At 45.7% G+C, this 27,642-nt stretch overlaps 1 protein-coding gene across 1 annotated transcript in view; it reads right to left on the reverse strand.

The window, feature by feature from the left end:
- The window catches only part of TMEM178B (transmembrane protein 178B), a 379,754-nt gene that overhangs the window by 218,940 nt on the left and 133,172 nt on the right, over positions 1 to 27,642 (reverse strand). The window contains exon 2 of the mRNA XM_058724067.1: positions 26,214 to 26,327. Within this exon, the coding sequence (XP_058580050.1) occupies positions 26,214 to 26,327 (114 nt within the window). The remainder of the gene's footprint in view (positions 1 to 26,213; positions 26,328 to 27,642) is intronic.

The following is a 27,642-nucleotide window of genomic DNA, read 5'->3' on the forward strand; positions in this document are numbered from 1 at the left end:
TTTAGGGCAGTGTAACTACTCTATACAACAGCATAATGATGGATAGTGTCATTAGACATTTGCCCAAACCCACAGAATGTACAACACCAAGAGTGAACCCTAAGGTCAACTGCGGACTCTGGGTAATTATGGGTCCGTGTAGGTTCATGGAGGGTAACAAATGTGCCACTCTGGGGCAGGTGTCCCTAAGGGGGGGGGGGGGATGCTATGCACATATGGGGGTAGGGCATATGTGGGAAATCCCTGGACCTTCCATGCAATTTTGCTGGGAACCTAAAACTGCTCTAAAAAATAAAATCGATTAAAAAACAAATACAGACTCTGTGACAAAGAAAGTCAGATATGAAAGGAGAACAGGAGGAAGCAAAAAAGCTGGATAAGGGGGAGATGGAAAGCAGTATCTGACAGGCAGGAAATAAAATCCAATGCCCCTGAAGGGTAGAGAAGCAGCAATTCTGATCCCAGAGAGAGAGACTCGGGAAGGTAGCTCATGAAAACACAGACACACACACACACACACACACACTGAAAACAAACACACAGGGGTGCCTGGGTGGCTCAGTCGGTTAAGTGTCCGACTTCAGCTCAGGTCATGGTCTCACAGTTCATGAATTCAAGCTCCGCGTCGGGCTCTGTACTGACAGCTCAGAGCCTGCTTTGGATTCTGTTGTCTCCCTCTCGCTCTGCCCCTCCCCTGCTCTCTCGCTCTCTCTTTCTCTCTCTCAAAACTAAGTAAATGAGAAAAAGAAAGAAAGAAAGGAAGGAAGGAAGGAAGGAAGGAAGGAAGGAAGGAAGGAAGGAAGGAAGAAAACACAAATTTGACAATAGCCACTCAGACACATTGCAGTCATCACCATAGAGTCCTATTTCTATCACGTTCTTTTCAATTCAACCATACCTTATGATATTCTAAAGCAGCCACTGAGCATTTCAACTATGGCTGCTAGGACTGAGACAGTGTATTTTTTATTTGACATAATTTCAGTTAAACTTAAGTCTGTATCTAAAAATGAAAGCGACGTAAGTGGTTCTCCACTAAACACAACTTTACTCAGTAGGACTACTTTTCACTTTGCTTCAAGGTCAAATCGATTCATTCTTTGCTGATAAACTAGTTTTATTAATATGATGTGAATATTTTTTTAAAAACTGATTTGGGGAGGGAGGTACTTATTTTAGTTATTAAAAAACTTTTAAGTAGGTTTGGAACAACTTGAATATATAAATCTACATTTTCCACTGTAAATTTTATGAACTGCAGATATAAATCAAGTATTTCTGATGAAAATTTAGCACCCAAATTCAGAGGTGTTCTAAGTATAAAATACCCACCAAATTTTGAAGACTTAATTTTTAAAAATGTAAAGTAACTCATTATTGTTTACACTGATCAGCTATTGAAATAAGAGTATTTGGAGTAGATAGGGTTAAATGATATCCATCATTAAATTTAATATCACCTGTTTCTTTCCACTTTTTTTAATGTGGCTACCAGAAAATTTTAAATTAGGTATGTGGCTCATATCACATTTCTTTTGGACATCACTATTCTTTTGTTTTTTTATTGTTATTTTTTTAACGTTTATTTATTTTTTGAGAGACAGAGAGAGAGCGTGAGCAAAGGAGGAGCAGAGAGAGAGGGAGACACAGAATCTGAAGGAGGCTCCAGGCTCTGAGCTGTCAGCACGGAGCCCGACACAGGGCTTGAACCCACCAACTGTGGGATCATGACCCAAACCAAAGTCGGACACTTAACCAGCTGAGCCACCCAGGCACCCCTTGCCCAAAAATATTCTTAGAAGTAAAATTACAAAAAATCTTGTCCTCATTTACAACAGAGAAAATCATTGACTTTCTACTTTGGGAAAGTACTTTTGGGAAAGAGAGAACAGTATGTTCGGCTTTTGAGGCCTAATATCCCAGTTATCTTGGGACTTGAAAGTATTTATGCTAATATTAAGTTCAGGTTGTCACTACTTTGTTGTTCTTGTTTTTCAGTTAATTATAAACTATATGACTCTGGAAACTTGCCCCAAAGTCCAGGTGACCCCGAGCTGAAAACTGACCATGTAGATTTAAAAGCTAAATCAGTAAACACTATAGCAAAAACTTAGAGGCTTCTAGAAGGAAGGTGCCTACTCTGAATAGCTGCCTTAGTATGGCACACCCGAAAAAGATCCAATCCTGTGCTTTGGACATACTTTTGAATAATAATGGTAACGAATTTGAATTATTGGCTTCCTAATTCCCCTCAAAATTTTTTTCACTTTTGGGGCACCTGGGTGGCTCAGTTGGTTAAGCGTCTGGCTCCTGATTTCAGCTTATGATTCATGAGATGCAGCGCTGCATCGGACTCTGTGCTGACAGCATGGAGACTGCTGGGGATTCTCTCTCCCTCTCTGCCCTTTCCCTGCTCACACACACGCTTGCTTGCTCGCTTGCTCTCTCAATCTCTCTCTCTCTCAAAATAAAGAAACATTAAAAATATTTTTTTTTTGCCATTTTTTTCATTGCAGAGGGAGGAGGGTAATGGAATTCATAGCAGAAATTGCATTCTAAAGCTGCCAATACAAATAGTAGCCACGAACGACACGTCCTACCGAGCACTGTAAATCTGGCTCGTCCAAATGCAGGCTCTAAACTTACACTGGATTTCAAAGACCTAGTACCAGAAAATTAAAACCAGCTTATTAAAATTGTTTTATACTGATTATATGCTGAAGCAAAATTCTGACTATATTAGGTTTAGAAAAACTCTTATCATTAAGGTTAATTTCTTCTGGTTCTTTTGGGGGAAAAAATGGCAAAATTTAAACCTGTGGCTCACATTTGTGGTTCACGTTATAGTTCTATTGGGACAGTGCTGTTCTCAAGTGACCAACTTCAGCTCCCTAAAAGCAGAAGGGAAATGGCCCACATTCACTCCTACAGCAGGTGAGGAGGTCATTGGTGTTCTGGAGCGGGACTCCCAAGTCCTGTGGATGAGCCTTCCCCCCCTGCATCCTGGGCTCCCCCTGATGTAGAGGCTAGAACCATAAAGAAAGCCATTCTATTGTTGGAAACCACCAACACACCCCTAGTGGTGAACACCTTTCAGAATGTAGGTGTTCAGAGGCTCTCACCGCCCCCTGCAGTGAATGCTGCGGGACTCCAGCAAGATCCCCTTACAGCAGAGAGGCACCACGTGGTCACCTAGCTGCCCTGGTGACGCCAGTTCCTAGGGAGAAGTGCCTTTGACCAATGGGAGCCACCTCATCCAAGGTAGACCCTTTCCAAACAGTCCCTTGCACCCAATGACAGGGCCATGTGGAGGCACAAAGGCCTAAACCCTTGCCTCAATTTGGGACACTCTGAAGGGCTACCTTAGACCCATAGTTCCCTGTGCCATTGACAAAGGCCTCTGTTGCAACTCCATTACCATCTAGCTGTTCCTGCTGCCCAATCCTGCTTCCCACCCTCCCTCACACCGCACCTCCCAAAAAATTCCCTATGTACAAACTTCCGTCCCAAAGTTAGTGTTCCCCCAAAATTCATATGCTGGAACCCTAATCTGCAATGTGATGGTATTTGGAGAAGGGGACTTTGGGAGATAATTATGTCATGAGAGTGGAGCCCCATGATGGGATTAGCACTCTTTGAAGACAGGAGAGATCGTTTCCTCTCTCTGCCCTCTGCCATATGGGGGCACAGCGAGAAGGTGGCCATCCTCAAACCAGGAACTGGGCCCTCACCAGACCAGATCTGCAGACACCTTAATCTTGAACTTCCAGCCTCCGAAACTGTGAGAAAATAAACATGTGTGGTCAAAGCCACAAAGTCTATGGTATTTTTGTTACAGCGGCCTGAACTAAGAGAGTCTGCTCCCCAGTAGGCCCACCTAGAACATCCCCAGAAGTGAAGAAAACATTACGGAGAAAGTATACCGCGTGCAGACGCGTGCACACCCAAATGCACGTCTAGGAATAAAGTCAGGATATTTGGGTCAGCCACATACAAAAAAGCCGAGCAGCTACCAGCTCCCACAGGCTCTCTCAGTTGTGATTATTGTTAAACATCCATCAGTCTCTGCTTTGTCGTGCACAGAAAAGAAATCCTGACACCCAAGGGCTAACCTACACCCGTATGACTGGTCATCTCACCTAGTTAGAGCCCTGTGCTACTAAGTCCAGAGACAGAGGCTTCAGCTATCCCAAAAGCACCAATTAATTTCATAGTGTTCTTGACCACAAACCGCACCCCCCTCACCACACAGACTCCGAGCAGCACGCACAACTGTGGGTCTCCGAGTAGGTGCGTGGGAACAAGGGCCTCAACCGACACACGCGGTGACCAGGTCAGGTAACTCACACAGGTGCAAGCAGGCAGCGGCTGCCCAGCCACCTTTCTCTGCAACCTGCCTGGGTTCACATAGTGCTTCCATCATGAAGAGGAGGCGTTTTTCTCCCAGAGGTGGCTCTCGTGGATTCCTGGCCTCTGCTTGTTTTCCCTTTCTCTGGAACGTCAGCTCCCTCCCTGGTCCACAATGGCCCAGACACTTCGGTCCACAATGGCCCGGACACTTCCGTTCAGCGGCACAGGTGTTTTTCCCACACTTACACGCATGCGTTCGCCTTCCCTCTCACCTTCCCCTTTGATCTCCTGCACCTCATACTGTAGCTTCTCATACTCGGGAGGTGTTGCGTCAGAGACGCTGAGGAACCTTTCCATGCTCTCTCCCTCTCAATATGAACCCTTCCTGAGATCAGAGCTCCTTCCGTCCTGTTCTTCCCCACACTCCTGGGGACTTCTGGGTGGGGGTGTTTGCTTGGCTTGCATCCCAGAGAACATTTGGAAGCCGGAATCAGAGAGCCTCGCTGGAGCTCCAATCAGCTTCTCTCGTGCTCAGCCAGTTCAACTCTTGCCGGTGATTGAACAGAGAAAAATCTCTCTTGTGTTCTTCTGTTTGCTCTCATTAGAAAACCAAACAGAAGGCAAGCTTAGGGAACATCACACACCTAGGACCTGGAAGGCTGAGCTAGATCCAGGACTGCCTGAAGCAGCAGAAAAACAATGTGTGCATAGGGGAGAATGGAAGCTTCCAAGGGCAACGACCACACCCATCCTGCTCAGAGTGGCTCTCCAGACTTCGAAAGCCACCCAACAATTTCTTAACGCTCAGTAAAGAAGTGTAAAGAGAAGGAGGACCTTCTCCATCATGGGCCCCGAGGAAGTGTGGGGACTGAAATACATAGACAACTGACTTGGCATTAACCTCAGGGGGTTTAGAGGGTTTTTTGAGTTTTGGTTTTGCTAACCTTTTTTTTTTTTTTTTAATCCTTGGCTAGCCTGTGCATCACAAACACACTTTGAGTACTTCTTAAATTTTTTTAAATCTTTATTTATTTTTGAGAGAGAGAGAGAGAGAATGAGAATGAGCAGGGGAGGGGCAGAGAGAGAGGGAGACACAGAATCTGAGGCAGACTCCAGGCTCCAAGCTGGTAACACAGAGCCCGACACGGGGCTCAAACCCACAAACCGCGAGATCATGACCTGAGCCAAAATCAGACACTCAACCAACTGAGCCACCCAGACGCCCCACACACTTTGAGCATTTTATCCTCAACATCCTTAACTTTCTCTGGGCCTCCTCATTACTAAAATGATAAAGTTTGATTAGATGAGCTCAGATGTCACCACTATCTATAAAACTCCACGATGAGATTAATAAGTTAAAAATGAATGCTTTTACTGATGGTTATAAATTCCATTCTGTCTACATATGGGCTGAGAGTACATCGCATAATTTACATCTGACTGTACTTTACTGGAAACTAAAGTTCAAAAGGGAATAAGAACCATGAGTAGCTTTTTCTAGTCTACTGTGGACGCTGCCACGCGGGCACAGAAACCATCCTTCAAGCCAGCATTCTACACCAACCAAGAAACCGTTATTAACATATTTCTGACCACAATAAATCAGAAAGCTTTAGCCAAGGATTCTGCATTTGGTAGAAGTTATTCCCAGCTTCATGAGAAATCAACCACAGATGAAGACGTGCAACTAGAAATCCATTTGGCACAGAAACACTCCAGGACAGTCTAACCAGCATTATTGTAATAATTAATATTAATACATAATTAATGTAAATATTAAAATGAAAATTGGTAAGCCTTCTTTTATACAGTCTTGGAACTGGGTGGCATGTGTTCAGGGAGTGCCAACTCATTTGAATATTTGCCTAATTAGGAAGGTAAATCTGTTGCTCCTGCTGCCAGAAATCACACCGTGCATTTCAAAGCCAAATATAAATGCCTTTTGCATCACCCACTGTTCTGGATTATTCACCTCCCACGTCTGTCCCTCCAGTAGCAGAGACAAAGCAGAACTGACCACACGGTCTCTTCTCGGTCTGTCCTCTGCTCTCTCACCGGGGCTCGGCTCTGCCATACAGAACCGAGTGCAGATGGCACACATATTTTGAGGGCAGAGGGTAGGAGATGACACGAAGAACAAAAGGGTTTTATTAACTCAAGTGTGGGGAAATATAATGGTCATGCAAACCGCTGGACCAGGTTTTGTATCTCGAGGATGTGGTCCTAAGTGATCCTGATGGAAATGTCTCAAGGCTACACTGGACAAAGAAAACCCTGATGTCCCTGAGTTTTACCCCTCCTTCCTCTCTCCTCCCATCATAAAGCCTTGTGCATTCTCCATTCTAGCCACATGGGACTCCCCACCGCCGCCCAGACATCTCACCAGCCTCCATGTCTCCAAGACTTTCCTCAAGCTGCTGCATGGGTCTAGAAAGTCTTTGTTTCCTATATCTGCCTGGGAAGTTCTAGCCATTCCCCTCAAGGTCCTATTTGAATACTACCCCCACCTCCAAAACTCACCAGATCATCCCAACTTTATCCTGTGTGCCCTTTACTGAAGTAATTTATGTACAAATATACACACAGCATAAACTGTAACAGAGGACCGAGGCAGCATCTTATTCATATTTCAACCCCCACAATGCACGTTGCAGGCTTCATACAGAACTATGGGTCCACAAGAGGCAGGCTGCAGAAAGGGTTACTGCCCCTTGCTGCCATCTAGACCAGACATTTCTTAGGACCAGTGCTCCTCGGGAGACAAACACCCTATGCCCTGGGCGGGGGCGGGGGGGGACTGTTCCATCGTTAGGTAGCACATAGGAATAATCTTCAGAGCTTGTTAAAATGCCAACTCCTAGACTCTGCTTATGATTTTGATTCAGTAGTTTGAACCGGCAAGGCAAGAATTTAGTGTGTTTTGGGGGTTTTTGGCAAGCCCACTCAGATGGGTCTGGTACTGGTGGCCCTGGGATCACAATTTGGAAATTCTGCCCTGGGGAATACTTCAGGTGGGAGACAAAGATGCACACGAAGCGAACTAAGACTCAAAGAAGTTGAACTAAGCTCTGCCAATTTGTCACAAAGGAGAAGTACTTTTCGGTGGAGAATTCACAGGGATACGTGTAACTCCCAACATCCTTTTGACCAGCAAAAGGTATTAAGTCAAAGTGTTCCGGGCTTGCCAAACACTGAGCTCCCTAGAAGTATCTGTGTGGCAAGAGGCTAAGACCCTTCCCTGACAGAACACATACCCAGGGGGACACGGGAACCCCAAAACCCACAAGTCAAACTTCCAACGTCTGTCTGTGCTGAGACACAGAGGAACCCCCGAGAAGGACCAGCCTGAAACGGAGCAAAAGCTATAGTGGACCATCACCTGGAGAAAGGTTTCCAGGGTTAATATGGAAAACAGGAAAACTTCTTCCTCAGAACGGAGTCTGCCCAGCTGAGAGCAATGTCCAATCTACCCACCACAGTTCTGAGCCAACACCATCATGCTTTAGGCCAACGCTGCCCCCAACAATTTCACTCTCATGCTTTTCAACTTTTTAATTTTTTTTTAAGTTTTATTAATTTACTTTGAAAGAGAGCATGAGCACAGGAGGGGCAGAGAGAAGGAGAGAGAGAGAGAATGCCTCCATGCTGTTGGCACAGAGCTTGATGCGAGGCTTCAACTCACGAACCGTGATATCACGATCTGAGCAGAAATCAAGAGTCAGACACTTAACCAAATGAGCCACCCAGGTGCCCCTCAACTTTTTTTAATATGATTTGTTTATTTTTGAGGGGGGGTGGGGAGAGGGAGGGAGGGAGGGGGAGAGAGAGAGAGAGAGAGAGAGAGAGAGAGAAAATCCCAAGCAGGTTCTGAGCTGACAGCACAAACTGTGAGATCATGACCTGAGCCCAAACCAAGAGTCGGACGCTCAACCCACAGATCCACCCAGGTGCACCTCAACTTCTTTTAATTAATTAAATGCTCTTCATGCCTACTGTCTGCCAGACATCACATTAAATACTGGGATTAAAACATGAGTAAGACGTGATCCTTGCCCCAGAGTAGAGAGGCACTGCAGTAAACAACCGTAATGGAAAGTAAAAAGCGTGCTGAGAGCAATACATGCAGGAGGGTCACCCAACCCTGGACAGAGAGGAAGGCTGAGACCTCATCTCAGAATCGCCGGACTCCTCGAGGATTACCGCATGCCAATCAACACTCTCTCCCTCCCTCTGCTCCAAGTTACTGAAGAACTCTCCAACCCAGGGAACGGACATCCTCTATTTCCCCCTGGTTCTAAGGGAGGGCAGCTTACGGCTGTACCCAGATGAACTCCCCAAATTTTCTCAACTAGGCCATGAAGTTCCCATGACCAGCTTCCTGCTTCCCAGGGTTTGGTGGATCCCCAAGGGCCTTGGAGAAAGAGGTTCAGGGCCCCTGCTGGGCCTACCCACTGTGAAAGGCAGACAGGTGGAGATCCATGACCACCACAGGGCTGGGGAAAGCTTCCCGGAAGGAGAAGGAGGAAGTGAAGTTATAAAAGGACCAAGTCGGGAAGTTGGTCCCCTAAGTTTACACGAGTTAACTGGTGCTATGTTCCCACTCCTCCTTTTATTTTCACTAAGAATTAAGTTGAATGGAAAAGCAATGCTCACTAGAGCGTGTGGTCAGTGACCTGAAGCACCACTAGCCACCTGATGGTGGGAGACCAGCCGCTGTGTGCCTCCCACCCAATATATAGGGACTGAAAGGGCTCTTCCTGCCTCCTAGGAGCAGGCCTGGCTTCTGTCTCCAGAGGGGGATGCTGCAGAAGAGGGAGGTACCAGGTCTCGTACCAAAAAAAAAAAAAAAAGAAAAGAAAAAAGGGAAGAAAGAAATGGCTGGTACTGGGTACAGAATTATTTCACTAAGCAAGTGTTTATTTATATGACACATCAGCAATTTGTTACATTCTGAGTAACTGCAATCACTGATTACATTAACGGATCACCTCTAGAAAAGAAATCTAATTATACTTTTGTACAAATTGCAAAATGTAGATAAATGTCAAACTTTCTTCGCAGCCCTTTTGTTCTCTTCTTGAGCTCAGAGTTAGAGCTGTGGGTCAGGCTGGCCAAATCACTGCAAAGCAGCCACACACTTGAACGGGTGCTGTCCATTCATTCAACAAATACGCACTAAGCGCCTTGCCTTCTCTGTACGTACCAGCTCTGCTCCAGGCGCTGGAGATACCAGATGTGAACAAAACAAGGTTTCATTCCTCTTGGCATTTCCCCAAGTATCAACCGACTCCAAGAGCCATAAAATGCCAATGTTACCGAACCCATTTAAGCTACTGGACTTCATTTTCTGAGCACCCATTAGGGCTTTGTGCGTCCAATCCAGAAGCTGTCAACCTCTTTAGCCCAGAGAAAGAAACACTAAAAGAGGAAGCAAAGGATTAAATCGGGGGTAGAGGGGGAGGGAGTGGCAGGTTGAAGGGGGTGGGGAGGGACCAGAAAAGGAGCCCTTGGCCAAGTGGCACACATACTGAAGGGATTAATTTGGACGGGAAAGAAGAAGAAAATAGGAAAGTAAAGACAAAGAAAATGAAGACAGAACTTGAAAAATGAGAAGCACAAATGGCTAATAACCATTCAACCCTTCTCATGATTGCAGAAATGAAATTTTCAAAAATGAGTGACTGTTTCTCATCAAATTAGAATATACTTGAATAAATAAAGAATTCGCAATCTAGGTAAACTCAGGTTAAGACCAAACCAGCTGGAATTTTCTGGAAAGCAATTTGGCATTACATATCAAGACCCTAAAAAAAAAAAATACAGGCGTCTCTGGAGCCAATGATCCCCGTTTTGGTTTATCCTAAACAAATGATCAAAACTATTGTCAAAGATTTATGCACAAGGATGATCATTACAGTATCATCCTAACAGCCCCAGACCAGCAAAACATAAACATTTAACCATACAGGAAAGGTTAAGTAAATTACGCGTACTCATATGGTAGACTGTTATGCCATTAAAATTGAGCTTATAGCAAGTTTTGGTGACAAAAGGAAATGCTTATAACTATAAACCAAACTCAGGATACAAAATTATACATAAACTATTATTTACATCATGGAAAGAAATGCTAAAGGATATTTGCACGACAGGCAATTTGTTGCTTGGTGGTGGAATTTTAGATGAGGTTTTCCTGCTCTCCTACACTTTTCTGTCAGATTTTTCTATTATATTTTATTTTGATCATCAGGAGAAATGAAATAAGTCGATGATAAAAAGAGATAAAATGGAAGGAGGGGAAACATTCATGTCATGAGGAAGAAAAAGGGACTGGGCCGGTGGTTACAGGGCAGGATTACGACAGAGATTTAAAGGATTCAGATGATGGGCAAATGCTTGCTGCCCAGAACGACCCTTGGGGACAAGCTCTGTTTCAGATTTCCTCTCTCCTTTCAAGATTAACCAGCATTGGGGCGCCTGGGTGGCGCAGTCGGTTAAGCGTCCGACTTCAGCCAGGTCACGATCTTGCGGTCCGTGAGTTCGAGCCCCGCGTCAGGCTCTGGGCTGATGGCTCGGAGCCTGGAGCCTGTTTCCGATTCTGTGTCTCCCTCTCTCTCTGCCCCTCCCCCGTTCATGCTCTGTCTCTCTCTGTCCCAAAAATAAATTAAAAATGTTAAAAAAAAAAAAAATTCAAGATTAACCAGCATTAACTCTAGGTTTCAATCTGTGACAACTGTTAAATAAACTTGAGCTGAGTCCCTGGCACTTAAAAAGTCTCACTTGGTTCCCACCATTTTCAGCCTCCAAGTTGAATCCTAGCTGGTCCTACAAATGTGATACATTGAGCTATGAGAAAAAATATATATATATTTCAAAAGAACCACAGCCTTTGTCAAAATTATTTGAAAAAATCCTTCAGACTGGCATCAAGTCCCACCCCCTTCCTGCCCACCCCCACCAAAAAAAAACATAGTAATGACTGTGACCAATTGGCTACAGATGCTTTCTCTGGAGATCCCATCTCACTGAAGGAGATGAATTAGGTAGTCCTGGAAAGCTTCTAGAAGAGGGCGCCATCTGTTCAGCACTTACCTTGTGCACAGTAAACTATAAATACTTAATGACGAGGCCGATGATAACGACTAAGTTTATCAATAGTGAGCATGGAGACAGCATTCCATTTCCATGTACCCCAGGATGACTGTCAGGGGAATTCAGGAAAACAACTGCATATAAAGGGGACACCTGGCTATTCCTCCCCAACGTTCTTCATTCACCCGTTGGCCATCACCACCCCCACCCCCACCCGTGGCAGCTCAGTTTCCCCAGAATGAGAGCTGAGGTTGTTTTAAGACTCTGTTGAAGTTTCTGGCAGCCGATACGGAGGGTGCCAATCACCTCCTCGCCAGTGTCGCCTGATCATGCAATTTTAATGGGCTCAACCTCAAGGAAGGAAAAAGGAGCCTGGGATCATGGTGAATTATTCACAGCTCCAGTTGGGCAAGGCAGAAGACCCCCATCTTCTGAGAGTAAGTAATACCTACTCATTGATTCCACCCTGCCTACGATCTCTAGGTGAGAAACCAGTGTTTAAAATTAAAAGATATGAGAAAATCTAACCATCTTCTTAAATCTGAGTTCATGAGTAATCAGTGAATTTGTGAATTGGGTTGCAGTTGACAATTCCATCCTCGACAATAATTTTGAAGAGCCTGGTACATTTAAATTTATTTAAATATAACAAATACATATGAAAACTAATTTTTATACATTCAAGACCCCCAAAGGGGTCTTGCTTAATACAAAGAATGAAAATGGTTGTTAGCCTTAAGACTACAAGGCCAAAGAGATAGGATTCATGCATTTATTAGATGCCAAAGTTGAATTAGCTTTTGAATGTAATGAGTATGCCTTATTTCCATGTATGGAAAGAGAAATGTAAGCTCCACAAAATACAGTTAATTCTTCCCTATGCTTCCAAGAATGCTCCCTTCCCCATTTTCCTTGCCCCTAGTTAGTGCTGATAAATGTTCATGGAGATAAAGACAGCTGCCATATTCTAATGGGGAATGAGTCAGAAACCAACTTGTTCAGACCTTTGCCACACACCTCAGAGTCTCACCCCTCCCCCGCAAGCACACCAACTCAACAGATAGCTTCAACTCCTTGTTTGATCAAGTCTCAGATCTCCACCACTGAGTCTATCCAGACCACGAGATATCAGGTCCGGACTACCACGGAAGTTTCCTCAGGGTCAGAAGCCACCCATCTCCATCCATCCCATACACATTGATAGATCACTTTCCTAAGGCATCCTCAAGTCCTATCGTTCACACCATGAGTTACATAAACTCTAGAAAGCCTCAGTTCCCTCAACTGTAAGACAGATAGAAAAGATACGCTCCTCATAGGACAGTTGGGATTCAAGTAAAAATAATGGCATACCAGGGCCATAGTACAGCTATGGGCCCATGTGAAGCATTCAACAAGGGTAGTAATTACACCAGAGTACAAGGTCTGTGAGGGGAGAAACCACCTTCTTTCATCTAGTGCCTAGAGTGGTTTCTGGAAATGGTAGGAACTCAAGTTTAATGAATGACATATTTTGGGGCCATTTCAAGTGCCACTATTCCCGACCCACTGTCCTGGGCTGAGATGGTCTTTTCCTCCTCTGAACACTGCTAACAGCATTTTGTTTGCCCACAACCCACGGCACCGGTGCTTGCTATCCTAGGTTGCCGTCACTGTTCTAGGTTCTCGAGTAGGTGGCAGGCCCCTCGAAGGCCTCTCTTTCGCTGCCCCATCGTGCATACCACAGGCCTTCAGTCAACACTGGGAATGAAGGTCCTGCCAGGTCATTCCAGGAACAAGCAAAGATGGCTCTTCATTAACCAGAGCTTCAAAGCTCTGACCAGGACTGTAAACACTCAGGAGCCAGGTCCTTCTCTTTCAACTTAATGAGGAAATGAAACAGAGTTAGTAATTTTTTTTTTTTCTGCACATTTCTGTTAGCTCTGCCAAGCTAAACAGTAACTGGATTTCAGCCCTTAACCATAAATCAGAGGTCCCTTTTCTTGATGTGAAGTAATTTTTACTTCCAGGAAGTGAAAAGATCCCTTTGGGGTAGGAGCTGATGGCAAGGTGGGATGGGGGAGGGCACAGGCTGGGAGTCCACAATGCAACGCTAGGGTGACATACGGACAGAACCAGACTGGGGCAGCATAAGGGGGTGTGCTGGCTTCAAGTCGGCATTTCCCTTCAACTCAGGGCCTGAAGGAACACACCCTTCCTTCTGCTATACCCCCAAGAGGATGTGCCCTGAGCTCTGGGAGACAGCTTATGTACAGCTCCTTTTCCTGGTTTCCCTGGCAACTGTGCAGCATCTAGAAGCTCCAGGAGTGAGGTGGTGGGTCAGGTGGCGTGTGGAATACGAACGCTGATGTCATCCCATGTGGGGTCACCTCCACACCCACACCCTTGTTCAGCAGTCTCTCAGCCTCAGAAGGACACACACACACCTCTGACTGCTCATTTCTAATTTGGTGGTAGGTGCCCAAGCAAAGAGCCTCAGGGAAATCTTACATAATTAGTCTACTTTATCAACGCGAACTGAGAGGCAGGACTGAGACTGAATGATGCCAAGGCCAAGGATGCTTGCGGTCTCTCTGTTGGGTTCCTGGATTTAGATAAGCCTGCACAAGACTTACCATGGGGCATTAATTAATTGTGTATCAACAGCTGGTTATGGACTGAGAACAAGAGACCAAGGAGGAGTCTGTGCCTGCCACCCCACTGAGGGTGTCTGGTTCGGGGGACCCAGCCTGACATGCAGAAAGAAGAGAGGCGGTAAGACCATTCAGAGGCAAACCGCCCAGAAAGTAGAAAGACAGTCTCCAGCTTTGAAATGAGTTCCGTGCTAAATCCTCATTTGTAAGTCAGTTATTTAGAATTCAGAACCCATTTCCAGAGAAGTCATGTCTGTTATAAATGATTGGGTTTCTAGGCTAGTCCACAAAAGCCTATTTAACTCATAATGTAGATTAAATACTATACATTTACAATGAAAAGCAATAGAAAAAAAAAAACTGTTGTGATACCAGTAATTAAATGGAAAAAAAAAAAAAACCAGAGGGGAAAATAAATAGCGTTCTTCATTTCTTTTGAACACTGGAGCTCTTGCGAGGAGGGGTAGCTAGCCTGGCGGCTCATGGGGAAGGGTCTTCACTTACTTTAGGTAATGGGGGGAGGGTGTCACTGATGGTAGAAAGCAGGAGAGGATGAAGCAGGGACGTCCTGTAGGATAATGAAATTAAGAAAACATACTTGGGAAAACAGAGGGGAGGAGAGAATGTGAGTAGACATGTCCAATAAAGGTAAGGGCTCCTTGGGGTGAGGAAAGGGCATGAATTTTGCAGCCAAAAAGGCCTGGGCTCTAGCTGCACCTCTGTCTCTTATCCACTACAGCTGTGGGTGAGATGGTCCATTGGAGTCTCAGTTACCACAGTGGCAACCTCAAAGAATCACTTCAAACACCTACACACCAGATACCATGTGCACTGCCCAGAACCCCCATCTTGGAAGGATTTATTGCCCCAGTTCTGGGAGGGCTATTGGCCTTCAGGGGTCAGCCCCTCTGGGGATTACTCAGAGAGCTGCAGGCCCAAAGCTACCCCTGTTATGGTAGCCCACATCCAAGAAGTAACTAGGGTGGGAAGATAAGACTTAGCCACCTCTACCCAATTCTGGAAAAACTGAAGGGCCATTTGTAGAACTAGAGCCCTGTTGGGAGGGAGGGGTCACTGGGCCTGCATTATAGCTTGACTTCTCCCTCTGTCAAACCCGGCTCTGTCCCCTTCCTCACCACGGAAATGGGCCCTAAGGGCACTCATTAATGAACCTCCTCCTGCAAAACTCCCATCTCAAAATCTTCCTAGGAAACCCAGCCTGCAACAACCTGGCCCAGATCCAGCATGGATAATGATGAGATCCTTTCCCTGCTACCTCTCTTTACCTGCACATGGTACAGACCAGCAGAAAAGCCTACGAACACCCCAATTAGCTCTGTGATTGGGGCTTCTGGGAGCCCAAGGGGAATGTGGCAAGTAAGGATCTGGGTGACCTGAGGGAATGTGCATTCCTATCCCCCTGAAAATGGCTGGGGCACACAGAAAACCTGTAAGGTTTTGTTTTTAACGTGTGAATGTTCATCACCAATAGTTTACAATTTACCTTGTCCGATATGGTAGCTGCCGGCCATGTGTGATAATTTAAGTTAAACAGACATTCAGTTGCTTAGTTGCACTACTCCTAAATTAAGAGCTCAACAGTCAGATGTGGCTTAAGACTAGCATATTGGGAAATGAAGATTTATAGATCACTTCCATCATTCCAGGAAATTCTACTGGATGGAGTGTTGGTTGGAATGTTGAATTACAAAGAATCTAAGAATGTTTTAATTGTAGTCTATACCAACCTTCCATGGGAGACTCCTAAGATAGATATGGAGACAGAGGGAAGCAAGACATGTAACACGTTATTTTTGGCTAAGACTTAGCTCCACTTCCTACCTTCTACACATAGAATTATAGTTTTACATGAGCAAGGCTGAATTCCATGGAGAACTACTTTAGGTAAGCCTGAATTACTCAGAACCAGGCAAGTCTCTTGGCCTACTATGACTTCCAAGCTCAAGTCAGAGTCCATATCAGCAAAAGTCAAAGAAGAATACAAGTGGCAGAGAACATCAGCCTCAAAGCCTAACTCCAGCAGGGGTCAGCTTCCAAAATAATATCAGAGGACCCAACATTTTAGCTCAGCCTGGTAACTCCATGACTAAGACAATGGCCAAAAGCGTGTCCTTAAACCTGATCAGTTTATGCACCCATTCTTCTTAGTCATGAACAGAGAAATGTGGGGATTGTTTGTCCCAGCAGCCAACACTGCCAATCATTAAATATGACTCGATGAGCAATGCCAGAGTCTTGGACTCAGAAGTGCTTCATAATGTCTCAGGTGATCCTACCTTACCTTCTCAGGTAAGGTAATGTCTCAGGTACTCCACCTTACCTTCACTTTGGATCTGGTTCTTGCTTTCTGCCCACTCCATGGACCTTATACTTCAGATCCTCACTGCTTCCCTAAAACCCCTGTTGTTAGGATTCAAGTTCCATCATCTTCCAATGGTCGTGGCTACAGAACACTTCTACCAATTCTCATGCCCATTCCTGACTCTCAAGGGGACTCAGGCCAGGCAGAACTAGAACTCAACTCTCACCCAACTGGTAGGTTATAAGCTATCTTCAAGGCCAACCTATCTCCCTGCAATTCTTGTTTCTCCTCGGTTGATAACACAGAATGGCAGAATCCATGACCACAGCCAGCACCACCCCATAGCCCATAATGGGCACTGAGTTGAAAATAAGGAGTTTATTTCCTCCAGAGTAGGAATATCACACCTCCCCCTCAACCCTAACCACATCACTATCCTTTTTCTAGACCCTCCTCCTTGCCCAATATCCCCAACACTCTGGAAGTATCCACATTGGGGATATATTTTTTTCACTTCAGACATAGAAAGGCATCTGATCACAGTACAGACTGAAAATTGTTGCCTCCCTGAGAGGCAGGGCTGGGCTACAACAGTCAGGAGAATCATTTCCATGCTCCCCTCAACAATTTCAGTACAAATGTACTCACAGTGTATTTATCTTCAGAGCTCTGAAAATGTTACTTCTTAGACACTTAGTATGTAAATCTTCTTTTAGAGACTCCTGTTACTGTCTAAACTACATTCTTATCGGACACAACTGATAAATTAGAAGGCTGCTTCTGCTACTGGTATCCCACTGAGGATCCCAAACATGGATGATTTTCTGCTCTGAAATTCCTTTCACAATATGCCACACTGTTGCCATTCAGCACATAATACTCTCAGCCACTTTCTACTCCCACACTGTGAACACCTGATGCTCCTATCACATACACCTGTGCAGACAGCAAACCTACAACAGATCCATTCACCCGCACAGCCTGTGTAGAGTTCATTAGAAAAGCCCCCAAGTCCACAAAATGCCATTTTAGAGCCTTTCCCCCACATCCTACGGGGATCTCAATGCCTGACACAACTCTGCATTCCAATAATAATAGCACCTAATGCTGCTTGGTATCAGACTTCCCAGAGTTACCGACTGATTTCACATGAATCATTTCATTTAATTTAAACTTTATAATAACTCTCAAGACAGGTATTATTACCTCTGTTTTACAGATGAGTGTACTGGGCTTAAAACACTTAAATAGTTTGCCCAGGGTCATATGCTTAAACAGTGACAAAGCTAGAACTCAATCCAGTGTCCCCGAGTTGCAGTGGAGCCTGAAGCTGGTTGCTGAAGGAAAGAGGACATTGGAGATACAACAAAGAGGTTTTAGGTAGATGTCAGGAGGATGCTAATAACACATAATGCAGAAAGATGGACAAAGAAAATATACCTCTAGAAATAGATGACATACATACATAAAAAAAGAATGGGGCGCCTGGGTGGCTCAGTCAGTTAAGTGTCCAACTCTTGGTCATGATCTCACAGTCTTGAGATTGGGCTCTGCGCTCGGTGTGAAGCCAGCTTGAGATTCTCTCTCTCCTTCTCCCTGTGCCCCTCTCCCCTACTCACATTCACACATTTACTCTAAATTAATAAGTAAATAAACAAACAAAGAAACAACCAAGCCAGCCAGCTTGAGATTCTTTCTCTCCTCCCACTGGCTCCTCTCCCCCACTCACATTCACACATGCTCTCTTATAATCAATCAACTAATGACAAGGAATACACAAATAGGTTACAAGTCCTGCTTCTGTGGGAGAGGTTATGCTAGATGCAACATTTCCTCTCCTGATTCCCATCCAGAGCCCACTCCTTCTCTGTCCTTCCCTGAGCTTTCAATGACCACTGCAGCCCCACCCATGTCTCCAGACCAAGAGTTCCCAAACTTCAGAGATCCTAGTTCTATAGGCCTGGACTGGGACCCACAAATCCACATTCTAAGGAGTTCACAGATGATGGTCCATGGACCACATTTGAGTAGCACTGGTCTGGACTCTCATGGGACCTTTACCACAAAATACAGAACTTGATTACTTTTTCTGCTAAGCCATTCTGATGCCCAGATGCCTCTCACATACCCTCCTCATAGTCCTACCATCTTCAGAATCAGTCTCACCCCCAAAGCCCAGGACCAATCCTCATCACAGTTTGAGACTGCTGCTCTTACTAAAATTATCTCCTATCTTATTCAAGGCATGGTACCCCTGATCTGTGTATCCCAGATCTTAAAAGTGGGTTTTTCTCAACTACTATTCTCTATTTCTTAAATATTTTTTAAATGTTTATTTATTCTTGAGAGACAGAGAGAGAGACACACACACACAGAGAGCTGAGCGGGGGAGGGACAAAGAGTGAGAGGGACACAGAATCCAAAGCAGGCTCCAGGCTCTGAGCTGTCAGCACAGAGCCCAATAAGGGAATCGAACTCACAAGCTGTGAGATCATGACCTAGTCAAAGTCGGACGCTTAACCAACTGAGCCACGCAGGCACCCCTGTTATTCTCTTATTCTAACTCACTAAAGCTCTAGATTTCCTATAGAAGTGGGACCTGTAGAAAGCATGTAGCCCTGAACCCCCAAAGTAGTACCCACTGTATTCATACCTACTGACCCACTGCCATAATGGCAAGTGTCTGCTGCTCAGACATACACACCTCATCCAACCCATATTCACTGTTGTTGAGCTATCCCTGCACACTGGAATACTCAGTTTTTGGTTTGGTTCCTCCCCCTCCCTTTTATAGCTTGCCTGGACAGTGAGCTCTGACAGTCTTGGCTGTTGGAAAGAAGAATCACAAGCCCTAATGAGCTTTCTTTTCAGCACCTACAGCGAGGACAGCTCCCCCAAAGCAGGCAGATCCTAGATCCCCACATTCTCCTTGCTGTCAAAAACAGGCCATGCCTTCATGGGATGGTACTTAGGGCTTGGATTTTGCTTTTATGCCCTCTACAATGAAATCTTGCTGACTGAAGTGTGGAATCCGGGACCCATGATGTGTGCACGTCAGCAGCATCAGCCTGCACACTATGGGTAGTCAATAAACATTAAGCAACAAGCAGTCTGATCCCTTGCCAGCTTGGCACCTGGAAATATATCATCCAATTTGGAAAGCAGAATACCTTTTAATATCCCCTCCAGCACCTAGCATGGGCCTTCTCGAAGAACAGGTACTCCATGAATATTGAATGAGTAAATGAACGAGTGGACAAGGTGAAGTCAGTGGGGTGGCGCCCAGATCTCCTTTGTGGTGTCCCTATCACTATGCTCGGCCGGAAGAAAACAACTTCCAGTCAGCAGAAGCTGAGAGAATGCCTCTAGGCCAGACTTCCAACTAATTCCCAGCACAAACTTGAACCTGTACATTCGGATGAATTGTGGTTGAAAACCGCAATTACACCAGCAGAAGGGTTCTCAGATTTGTTTCACTATATGGATCACTGGCCCATCTTTAACAGAAAGGTTTGTACCTTACTCTACCCCACCTTTTACTCCAGGCTTCCTTCCTTCCTTCCTCCCTCCTAAAGCCACAGTGAAATAAACCCTCACCTTGTCCGCTCCGTTCCCGTCTGACCCTCAGCCAGGCCAGCCATCTAACCAGATGGGATTGACAGCTGTAGATGCATCGTGATTTTAAGTATCTCCATACTACTTTTAACCAACTCACTGTTTCCTTTGGGTTAGGTCTTATGAAAAACAAAAATGCTATCTAGAAAAGTAATCCAAGAAAACATGAACACCTTAGCACAAACAAGTTCATCAAATTTTTGACAGGCAGGGGGAGGCTGTGAAGAAAAGGTGGGTTCTGGCAGGAGTTACGAGGGCAAGGGCAGGTATCAGTGCAAGATCACATGAAGGGGTTTGTGTTCTCTGACTGGCTTGCTGCGGAAAAATCACTGGAGCTCTGGGGGGTGCGGGGGGGTGGGGACAGGCACGGAGCAGCCTGTGGGTATCCTCAAAAATTTACAACGTCCTCTGCAAGGGCTAGGAGGGGCAGGGAGGCAAAGATGGTTTGCAAAAAGCAAAGACTTTAGAATACCAAGTGACATACGGTGATGCCCTGATGATTAAGTTTCTGTGTGAACAAGCCTTCACGATGCTGGGGATGGTTTCTTGCTAGTCATGACCCCCATGGATGCCAGTCTTGCAAGCAAAAGGCAGCTCACAACAGACTGCACACAGTAAGAGCCTCACACTGGCTGGGCTCAGATGTGGATGCAGGGGAAGGAAAATGGCTGACGCTGCAGGGGACCTAAGCTTCTAACGTCTGGGATGTTTACCTCATTAGGCTGTTTTACGTAACACCAGCCAAAAACAGAAAGGAAGTAATAGCTGGAGAGAGTCCGCTGGAGTTCAGACCTGGATTCTAAGTCTCAGATTCCTCCAAGGCCAAGGTGAGACCTCTAGGTAGCCCATTTCTCCCTAGCTTGGTTACTTTGTCTGCAAAGGAGCCAGTACAATGCAGACTGAGCTCCTAGGAGGAAACCTTGAGCCACTCTCTGAGGGGCATTGCAGCAGATGTGAATAAAGACGTAGTTGTCATTGTTATAATTACCGTTGTTTTATTTTTAACCCAAACCCCTTGGTCTACGACATTGATTGTGTGACCAGGGATGGCTGGGAAAGGAGGGACCAGACATCCAGGGAACTCCTGAGCTTGGAGCCCAGAAGCCTGAATGGGAGGAAAGTCCAGAGGGTAGATGAACAAGCTGGTCCAGGAGCTGCCAGGGCAGTCCACTGGGAAAGGAAAAGCCAAGTGCAATCAGGCAAGGAGCCAGCCTAAGTCCAAGTCCAGAAGGCTGAGGCCAGCAGGGAAGAACAAGAAGCAGCCTAGGGCACAAGAGGTGGGCATAACCTGGGGATGATAAGAGGGAGTCAAGCAGCAGGCAGCAGGGAGACTAGGGTCCGGGGGCAGGATGCACTAATTATGGCAAGAGGAGAGGGTGTAGAAGAGGCAAGAGGAGGGATCAGGTAGGGCTTGGCCAAGCAGACTTAAGGGCTCTGCCCTGAGATCCACGCCAGAGCAGCAGGACAGACTGAGCTTCTCACCATATACCAGCCTGGGTGGAGGTTGGCCCTGCAAAACCGAGCTAGGCTACAGGCCCCCCAACCCCACCCCATCCCCCCACCATGGGCAGCCTTGGAGACAGGAAGCCAGGTGTGTCACTCAAGGGTCTACATTGGACAAGACACTTGTGTATTTGTATTTCTTCTCCCCTTCAGCACATCCACTGAAATGTCCTTGCTCCTTTACAGTCTCAGGCTCCATCTCTGTCCGTCCATCTCCCTCCCCTATGGCCCTTCCTTCCTCTCCCTCCCTCCCTCCCTCTTTAACTACAGATCTTATTTCTCCCGATCCTACTCTGCAGAGCTACCATGTGAGCGTGTTCGTGTGTTGTTGAAGGAGCATCCTCAGGAGGATGGGGGAGCGGGGATGTCGGAGATCATTCTTCCTTCTCTTTCCCTCCCTGGCCAGCTGGAAATGTGCCGTGTGACCATCCGATCTAATTAACTGAACTTTCAGACTTGACAGAAGGAGGCTTTAAAAACAAAAAAAAACAAAAAACTCTAGCTTTCTTGGCTCTTAGCCTCTTGAGAGATAAGGGAAGGGATCTGATTGCAGGGAAGTGGAGTCCCAGCTCCCTGATTCCAGCTGCCAGGGGCAATCAACTGTGAGCTGAAAGCTCCATCTTGAAAACACCGAGTGGAATGAAAAACCCTGAGCACATGAGAACAGAGACTCGGGAGTCCTAGGGCCCAGACTGGGTGGGAAACTCAGCAGCAGCAAAGCAGAGATCAGAGGGGAAGAAAGGGTCACCCTTCTCACAACTTCTGCTGGACACCTGCCCTGCATCACCCAGGTAGGCTCCTCCTTTGTGCCACCCGCCGGCCTCCCCGGGGTCGCCTGGTGCAGCTCCACCCTGTGCCAGCTCCTTCTTGCAGAAGCACTGATGTCTCAGTGACATCTTCCCAGACCCTGCTCCCTCAGCCTCCTGGCTCTCAGGACCCTATCATGGGCCACCCAGGGTCCCCTCCCCGCCACCTCCCCTTGCCCTGCCAATGGCCACGTGCAGGCCTCCAGCTAGGCCACGAGGGCATGCCAAAGGGACACCAGTGGCACATAGAGCAAAGGCAAAGCCACTTGGGATGGCTTCAGGGGCCCCTGGAGGCTGCAGGACACATAATTCTCCCGACAAGGGCTCTAATCTGAGACTCAACTGCAGAGCATGAGAAGCCTGTGGGGACATTTTCTAGTGAGAAGAGGAAGCAGTGCTCTTTAAGGTGCCAGTCTGCCTTCCCTGACCACTGCTAATCTGATTTTGTCATATTCAAAACATAAAACCAGACAAAGTATCCGGAGAGTGGCAATGCCAACCTCGTCTCCTGCAGCCACTGTTCCCATCCTCATTGGCCCGGCGACATTCGCTGTCCTGCTGCAGCCCTTGAGGGGGGTGGGGGCAGGAGGACCTGGATCAGAAGTGTAGCGTACCCAGGGTGCATGGGGGCTGGACAATCGCCGCTCGGTGTCACTGGAACCTAATGGGAGGGCAGCCGGTAGATGGGAGGGCAAGTGGGCTGTCCCAGGCAGACTGTCAGGCCTAGGCAGAGTAAGGGGACAGTCCCAATTCCGGAAGGAGTTCTGCCTTCTCCTGGGGAGGTCCGACCAGGGTGGGAAGGTGGCCAGGGCATAAAGGACAAGCACACACAGTACCTCACCACTGGAACCTCAGAGACCACCACCCCAAACACACACACACACACACACACACACACACACACACACTGGACTCTGACCCTTATTCCCCACAGTGGCTATTATCTCTTTACACTTGGATTTATAAGCCTAGTGACCTACAAATAATTTTATTCTTTCACCTACTATTCACTTGACCATGAAGTCAATGAGCTCTCAGCCAAACAGTTAAGCCTGCTACTGCTGGGGTTCACTCTTCAAAAACCACAGCACAGTTTTAAGCCAAATTGTGCTTTTCCTATTTGAAAAAAAAAAAATTCCCCACATCAGTGGGTGATAACCACATGCAAACTTCTAATGAAAAATGCATAACCGCAGTTTAACCAAAGTCCAAAATATTTTCCAGTTGTTTCAGAAAAAAGAAATTTCATTTCTCGCCTTTGTCAAATACTACTACTGAGAAAAGTTATAGAAAGTAAGATATTTTTGTCAAATTTCAAAATGATAACCAACCTAGTATCAAATGAAATTATTTTATCCCATTTGCAGTATTAAAGAGTACAGAACTCTCTAATAAGAAATCAGAGTCTGATTTTTTTTTTTTAAATTTCCAAAGCTTGATCGTACGGGTTTGCAAGTCTTTGTAGTTTCTACTTTATTTCAAAGGGGGCTTATGAGCCCTTTTCCCACCTCGTATCAATACCTGACCTTTGAAGATTAAAGCTGACATTAACTACCCTTCCCCATTATGCCAGCATTGCCAATTATACTTAGCACCAACTTCAGATGTTACATCTGAACTAAAAACGGCCCTGGCTAAAAATAGCCGTCATCGGTGACAGGAATGGCCAGTGTTCTCTGCCTGCTTAATAATAGCCCATTAGGCTACCGTGTGAAACAGGCAGATGAATCCCTCACCAAAGAGGATCTCCCGCTTCACCCACCATGGGATGCCAAAAACTGCTGCCTATCAGTTGCTGAGATAGCTTTCATCGGTTAAAAATAGATCTGTTCACAAGCCTGAGCTGCACACTACATTTGCAGAACCCAACGGCACCACACAGTTTTGGAACAAGGACCCCAGAGACACTGGACTCAGAGAAGATTCCACAAACCATAGCATTAGCCTCCTCTCCCCGTCTTTGCCAACACTATGGGACAATTTCGGTGATGCTGCGATAGATAATCTATTTGAAATCTATCTACCGTGTGCAGCCAATAGCAACCTTCTGGCTTTCCCTCAAAATGCCTCCATGCAATTTAGACGAAAATATTCTCCTTCTTGCTGAAAAACTACCTTAATTGCTTAAAACAATTATACTGTATTGTAATTATCACACTACCTTGTAATTATTTGCTTTGTGAATGTGTCTCTCCCCCTCCCCCGCCTTTCTCCACCTCCAGATGTGAGCTCTTTGGAAGAGTTCCCTGTGGCCTCAGTATCCACTATGTGCCTGGTACATCGAAAAACTCAGTAACCTGGGTTGAATGAGTAAATATGAACCGAAGCTTTGCCAAGCACTTCTTCCTTCTCTGATTCTGTTATGACCCCATAACTTAAGTGATATTTAAGTGGTTATTCAACAAGGCTTATCACGAATCTTGAACATCTACTATGGGCTTCTGTGACAGCAGACCAAGGCAAAGCAATCATTTTAGTCATTTATGTATTTGACCCCATAAATATCTACCTCCAAAAAAGAAATTAACAACCCTGATTATGAGTATCTCTAAGGCAAATCTCACATTAAAATTAAGGAAGTATGTGATTTGCCTACCTCAATATCTAGTACATGGGAATGCACTTGGAACATTAGCTCTGTCCCCATGCTCTGGTTAGTATCTCTAGTAATGTCAAAGCCTGAAGGCAACGATTTGTTAAGGCCTTCTCAGCCACTGATACCTTCCCTATCATTTCAGGCCAGTGGCAGTAATAATCATCCAGACACCTGGTCACAATCTTCCCCTTCCTTCCCTCCCGCCCTCCAAAACCAATGAATCATTGCTCTGGTTTCATTTTACTTGCCTCTCCCACCTCCCTATGGTTGTTTGATTAAAGCCAAACTAACAAGTGGAATATGCCCAGTGGAACCCATGCATGCGAAAAATAACTGGGCGACAATAAAGGGAAGAAAGAGGTCTTCACCCTTCTTCTAAGTTGATGAAACAATTTAACCAACAATATAAGACCCTCCTTTTTTTAGCCTTGTGACATTCTGTGGGGGGAAAACCGCAATAGGAAAGAACTGACAAATTCAAGAGAGGCAGCACAGAGCTTAAGAATAGTAAGAATGTGTTCCCATGAAGACCCATGCCAGCAGCAAATGAGAACATCCCTGACACAGACAAGCAGGATATCCCCATGGAACAGAAAAATAAAAATAGGCAACTGTTTGCTCATTAAGTCATCCTCCTATCATGATTTAAGTCTCAGCGGGTCCCTGACCAAGCAACTCCCTAAACAATGGAGGCAGATATTCTGATCTTTGCTGAGTTATCACATGCGAACTGGGTCCCAAAGCCTCTCATTCTTGGGAAAACAGAAACATGTAAGTTGAGGACGAGATCCTACCCCTTGGCAACCCACCCAGATGCATACTGCCAACACTTTGCAGTATGCAACCCCCAGCTGGCCTCGCCAGGTAGAAAGGATAACACGAGGGATTTTACAGGTTGCCGTGATAATACTCCAAGCAACTCGGAGACACGCTGAAGTTAGATCCCAGGAGCTGGTTTTGTTCGGTAGGTGAAATCTAAAACGTCTACCTGGGTAATGACATAAGATTACTAATCGTTGTCTGTTGGTTGTTTTTTCATTTCTTGGGTTGTTTTTGGGGGGTTTTCATTTTTAATTTTAGAAGCAAACTCTTTAAATCTAATGCAATCAAAACCAACTGAGGCAATTCTGAGCCCCAGGCATGGGCAGTTTAAGGAATTACCATCCTGCTCTGAGACTGTCCACAGGCCTAAGAGGTACACCCATACTGTCCGGAACAAGCTGTTGATGGGCATCCAAACCTCCGTGACCACCAAAGGTCACCACCAAAGAAAGTAACTCAGGTGTACTTACGAAGGGCGTGCCACTCATCCTGACGGATGGTCTTCGTGATGTTGAAAGTGAGGTTCCTGGGGATGGTGGCTGAGGAGTAGTGGTATTTGATATACGTGCATCGTTCAATTTCTCCTGGCAAAGAGAGACAGGAAATCAAACATTAATGAGGCGGCAACCATGTCTGGGGCAGTTTCTGGTTTCTGCCCAGAGAAACTGGGCAGTTTTCTGTCCTGAGGAAAGAGACTGGTTTCATTTTAGGCCTGGTGACACCTATAGTTTAGACAAGGCAGTAACTTTGACCCCAAAAAGTAAGGTCTACTCTTAAGAGAGTAGAACTGAAGTCAAACACCATCGATTTAGACAGAAAAAAATACCTCTCTGGCATCATTCAGAGATGGGAAGAGTCAAAGTTTAGGCCAATCGAAGCTTGCTAAGAAAGTAGTGTCCGTGGTTTTTTTAACCTTAAGAAAATCAACTTTCAAGTCACGGCAAGAAATTTGGCATCAAGAGCCAGTAACAAGGATGCCTGTTCAGCCAGTTAAGTGACCGACTTCAGCTCAGTCATGATCTCCTGGTTCGTGAGTTGGAGCCCCATGTCAGGCTCTGCACTGGGGGTACGGAGCCTGCTTGGGATTCTCTCTCCCTCTTTCTCTGCCCCTCCCCCATATGTGCAAGCTCTCTCTCTCAAAATAAATAAATAAACTTAAAAAAAAAGAGAGACAGTAACACTTTGTACCCATAGACTGATACAGAACAGGCTTTGCTTTAATGATGTCATCTGTGCCTGTAGCACACACGGTCTTACAGAATGGTGAGCCACAGAGGCCTCTTCCCTCTCCTCTCTCCCATGTCCTAACCTCATCTCTGAGTACAAAGCACTCAAATCAACGTCCATCTCCTTGAACCAGCCTCTTCTTGTCAAGTGTTTTGGAAAAAAATCGGGCTCCTTCACACACTCAACACCTGGTCCAGTAGAACCTTTACTGCTAAGTTAGCAATGCACGCTTTGCTAGTCAATTATCAAAACAAGTCTATATCGTGGAGCAGAGTTTTTCAAAGTGTGGTCCGGGGACATCGACATCCTCTGGGAACTTGCTAGAAATCCAATTTCCCAGACCCAACCCTAGACCTGCTGAACCGGAAACCCAAAGGTAGAGCTGCAATCTGAATTTTAAGAAGCCCTCCAGGTGATTCTGTCGTGCACCTAAGTTTGAGAACCACAGCCTCTGAGAATCTAACAGAATTACCAACGTATTAACTCATAAATCCACCATGTTTGCAAATTCCCAAAGAAAGGAACAATTGGAGGAGTTCCTTCCTTGCTACCTTTGGTCTCCTGCAGCCACGTTGGCTGATGCTTGCATATCTGAGGGATATTAAAACCCAGTGTCAGGGATCGCAAAGAATCCGGAAAGAAGGGATTTTTAAAGGTTAGGGGTTTTAAAAT

The sequence above is a fragment of the Neofelis nebulosa genome, chromosome 4 (genome assembly GCF_028018385.1).
Source record: "Neofelis nebulosa isolate mNeoNeb1 chromosome 4, mNeoNeb1.pri, whole genome shotgun sequence".
Classification (NCBI taxonomy): Eukaryota; Metazoa; Chordata; class Mammalia; order Carnivora; family Felidae; genus Neofelis; species Neofelis nebulosa.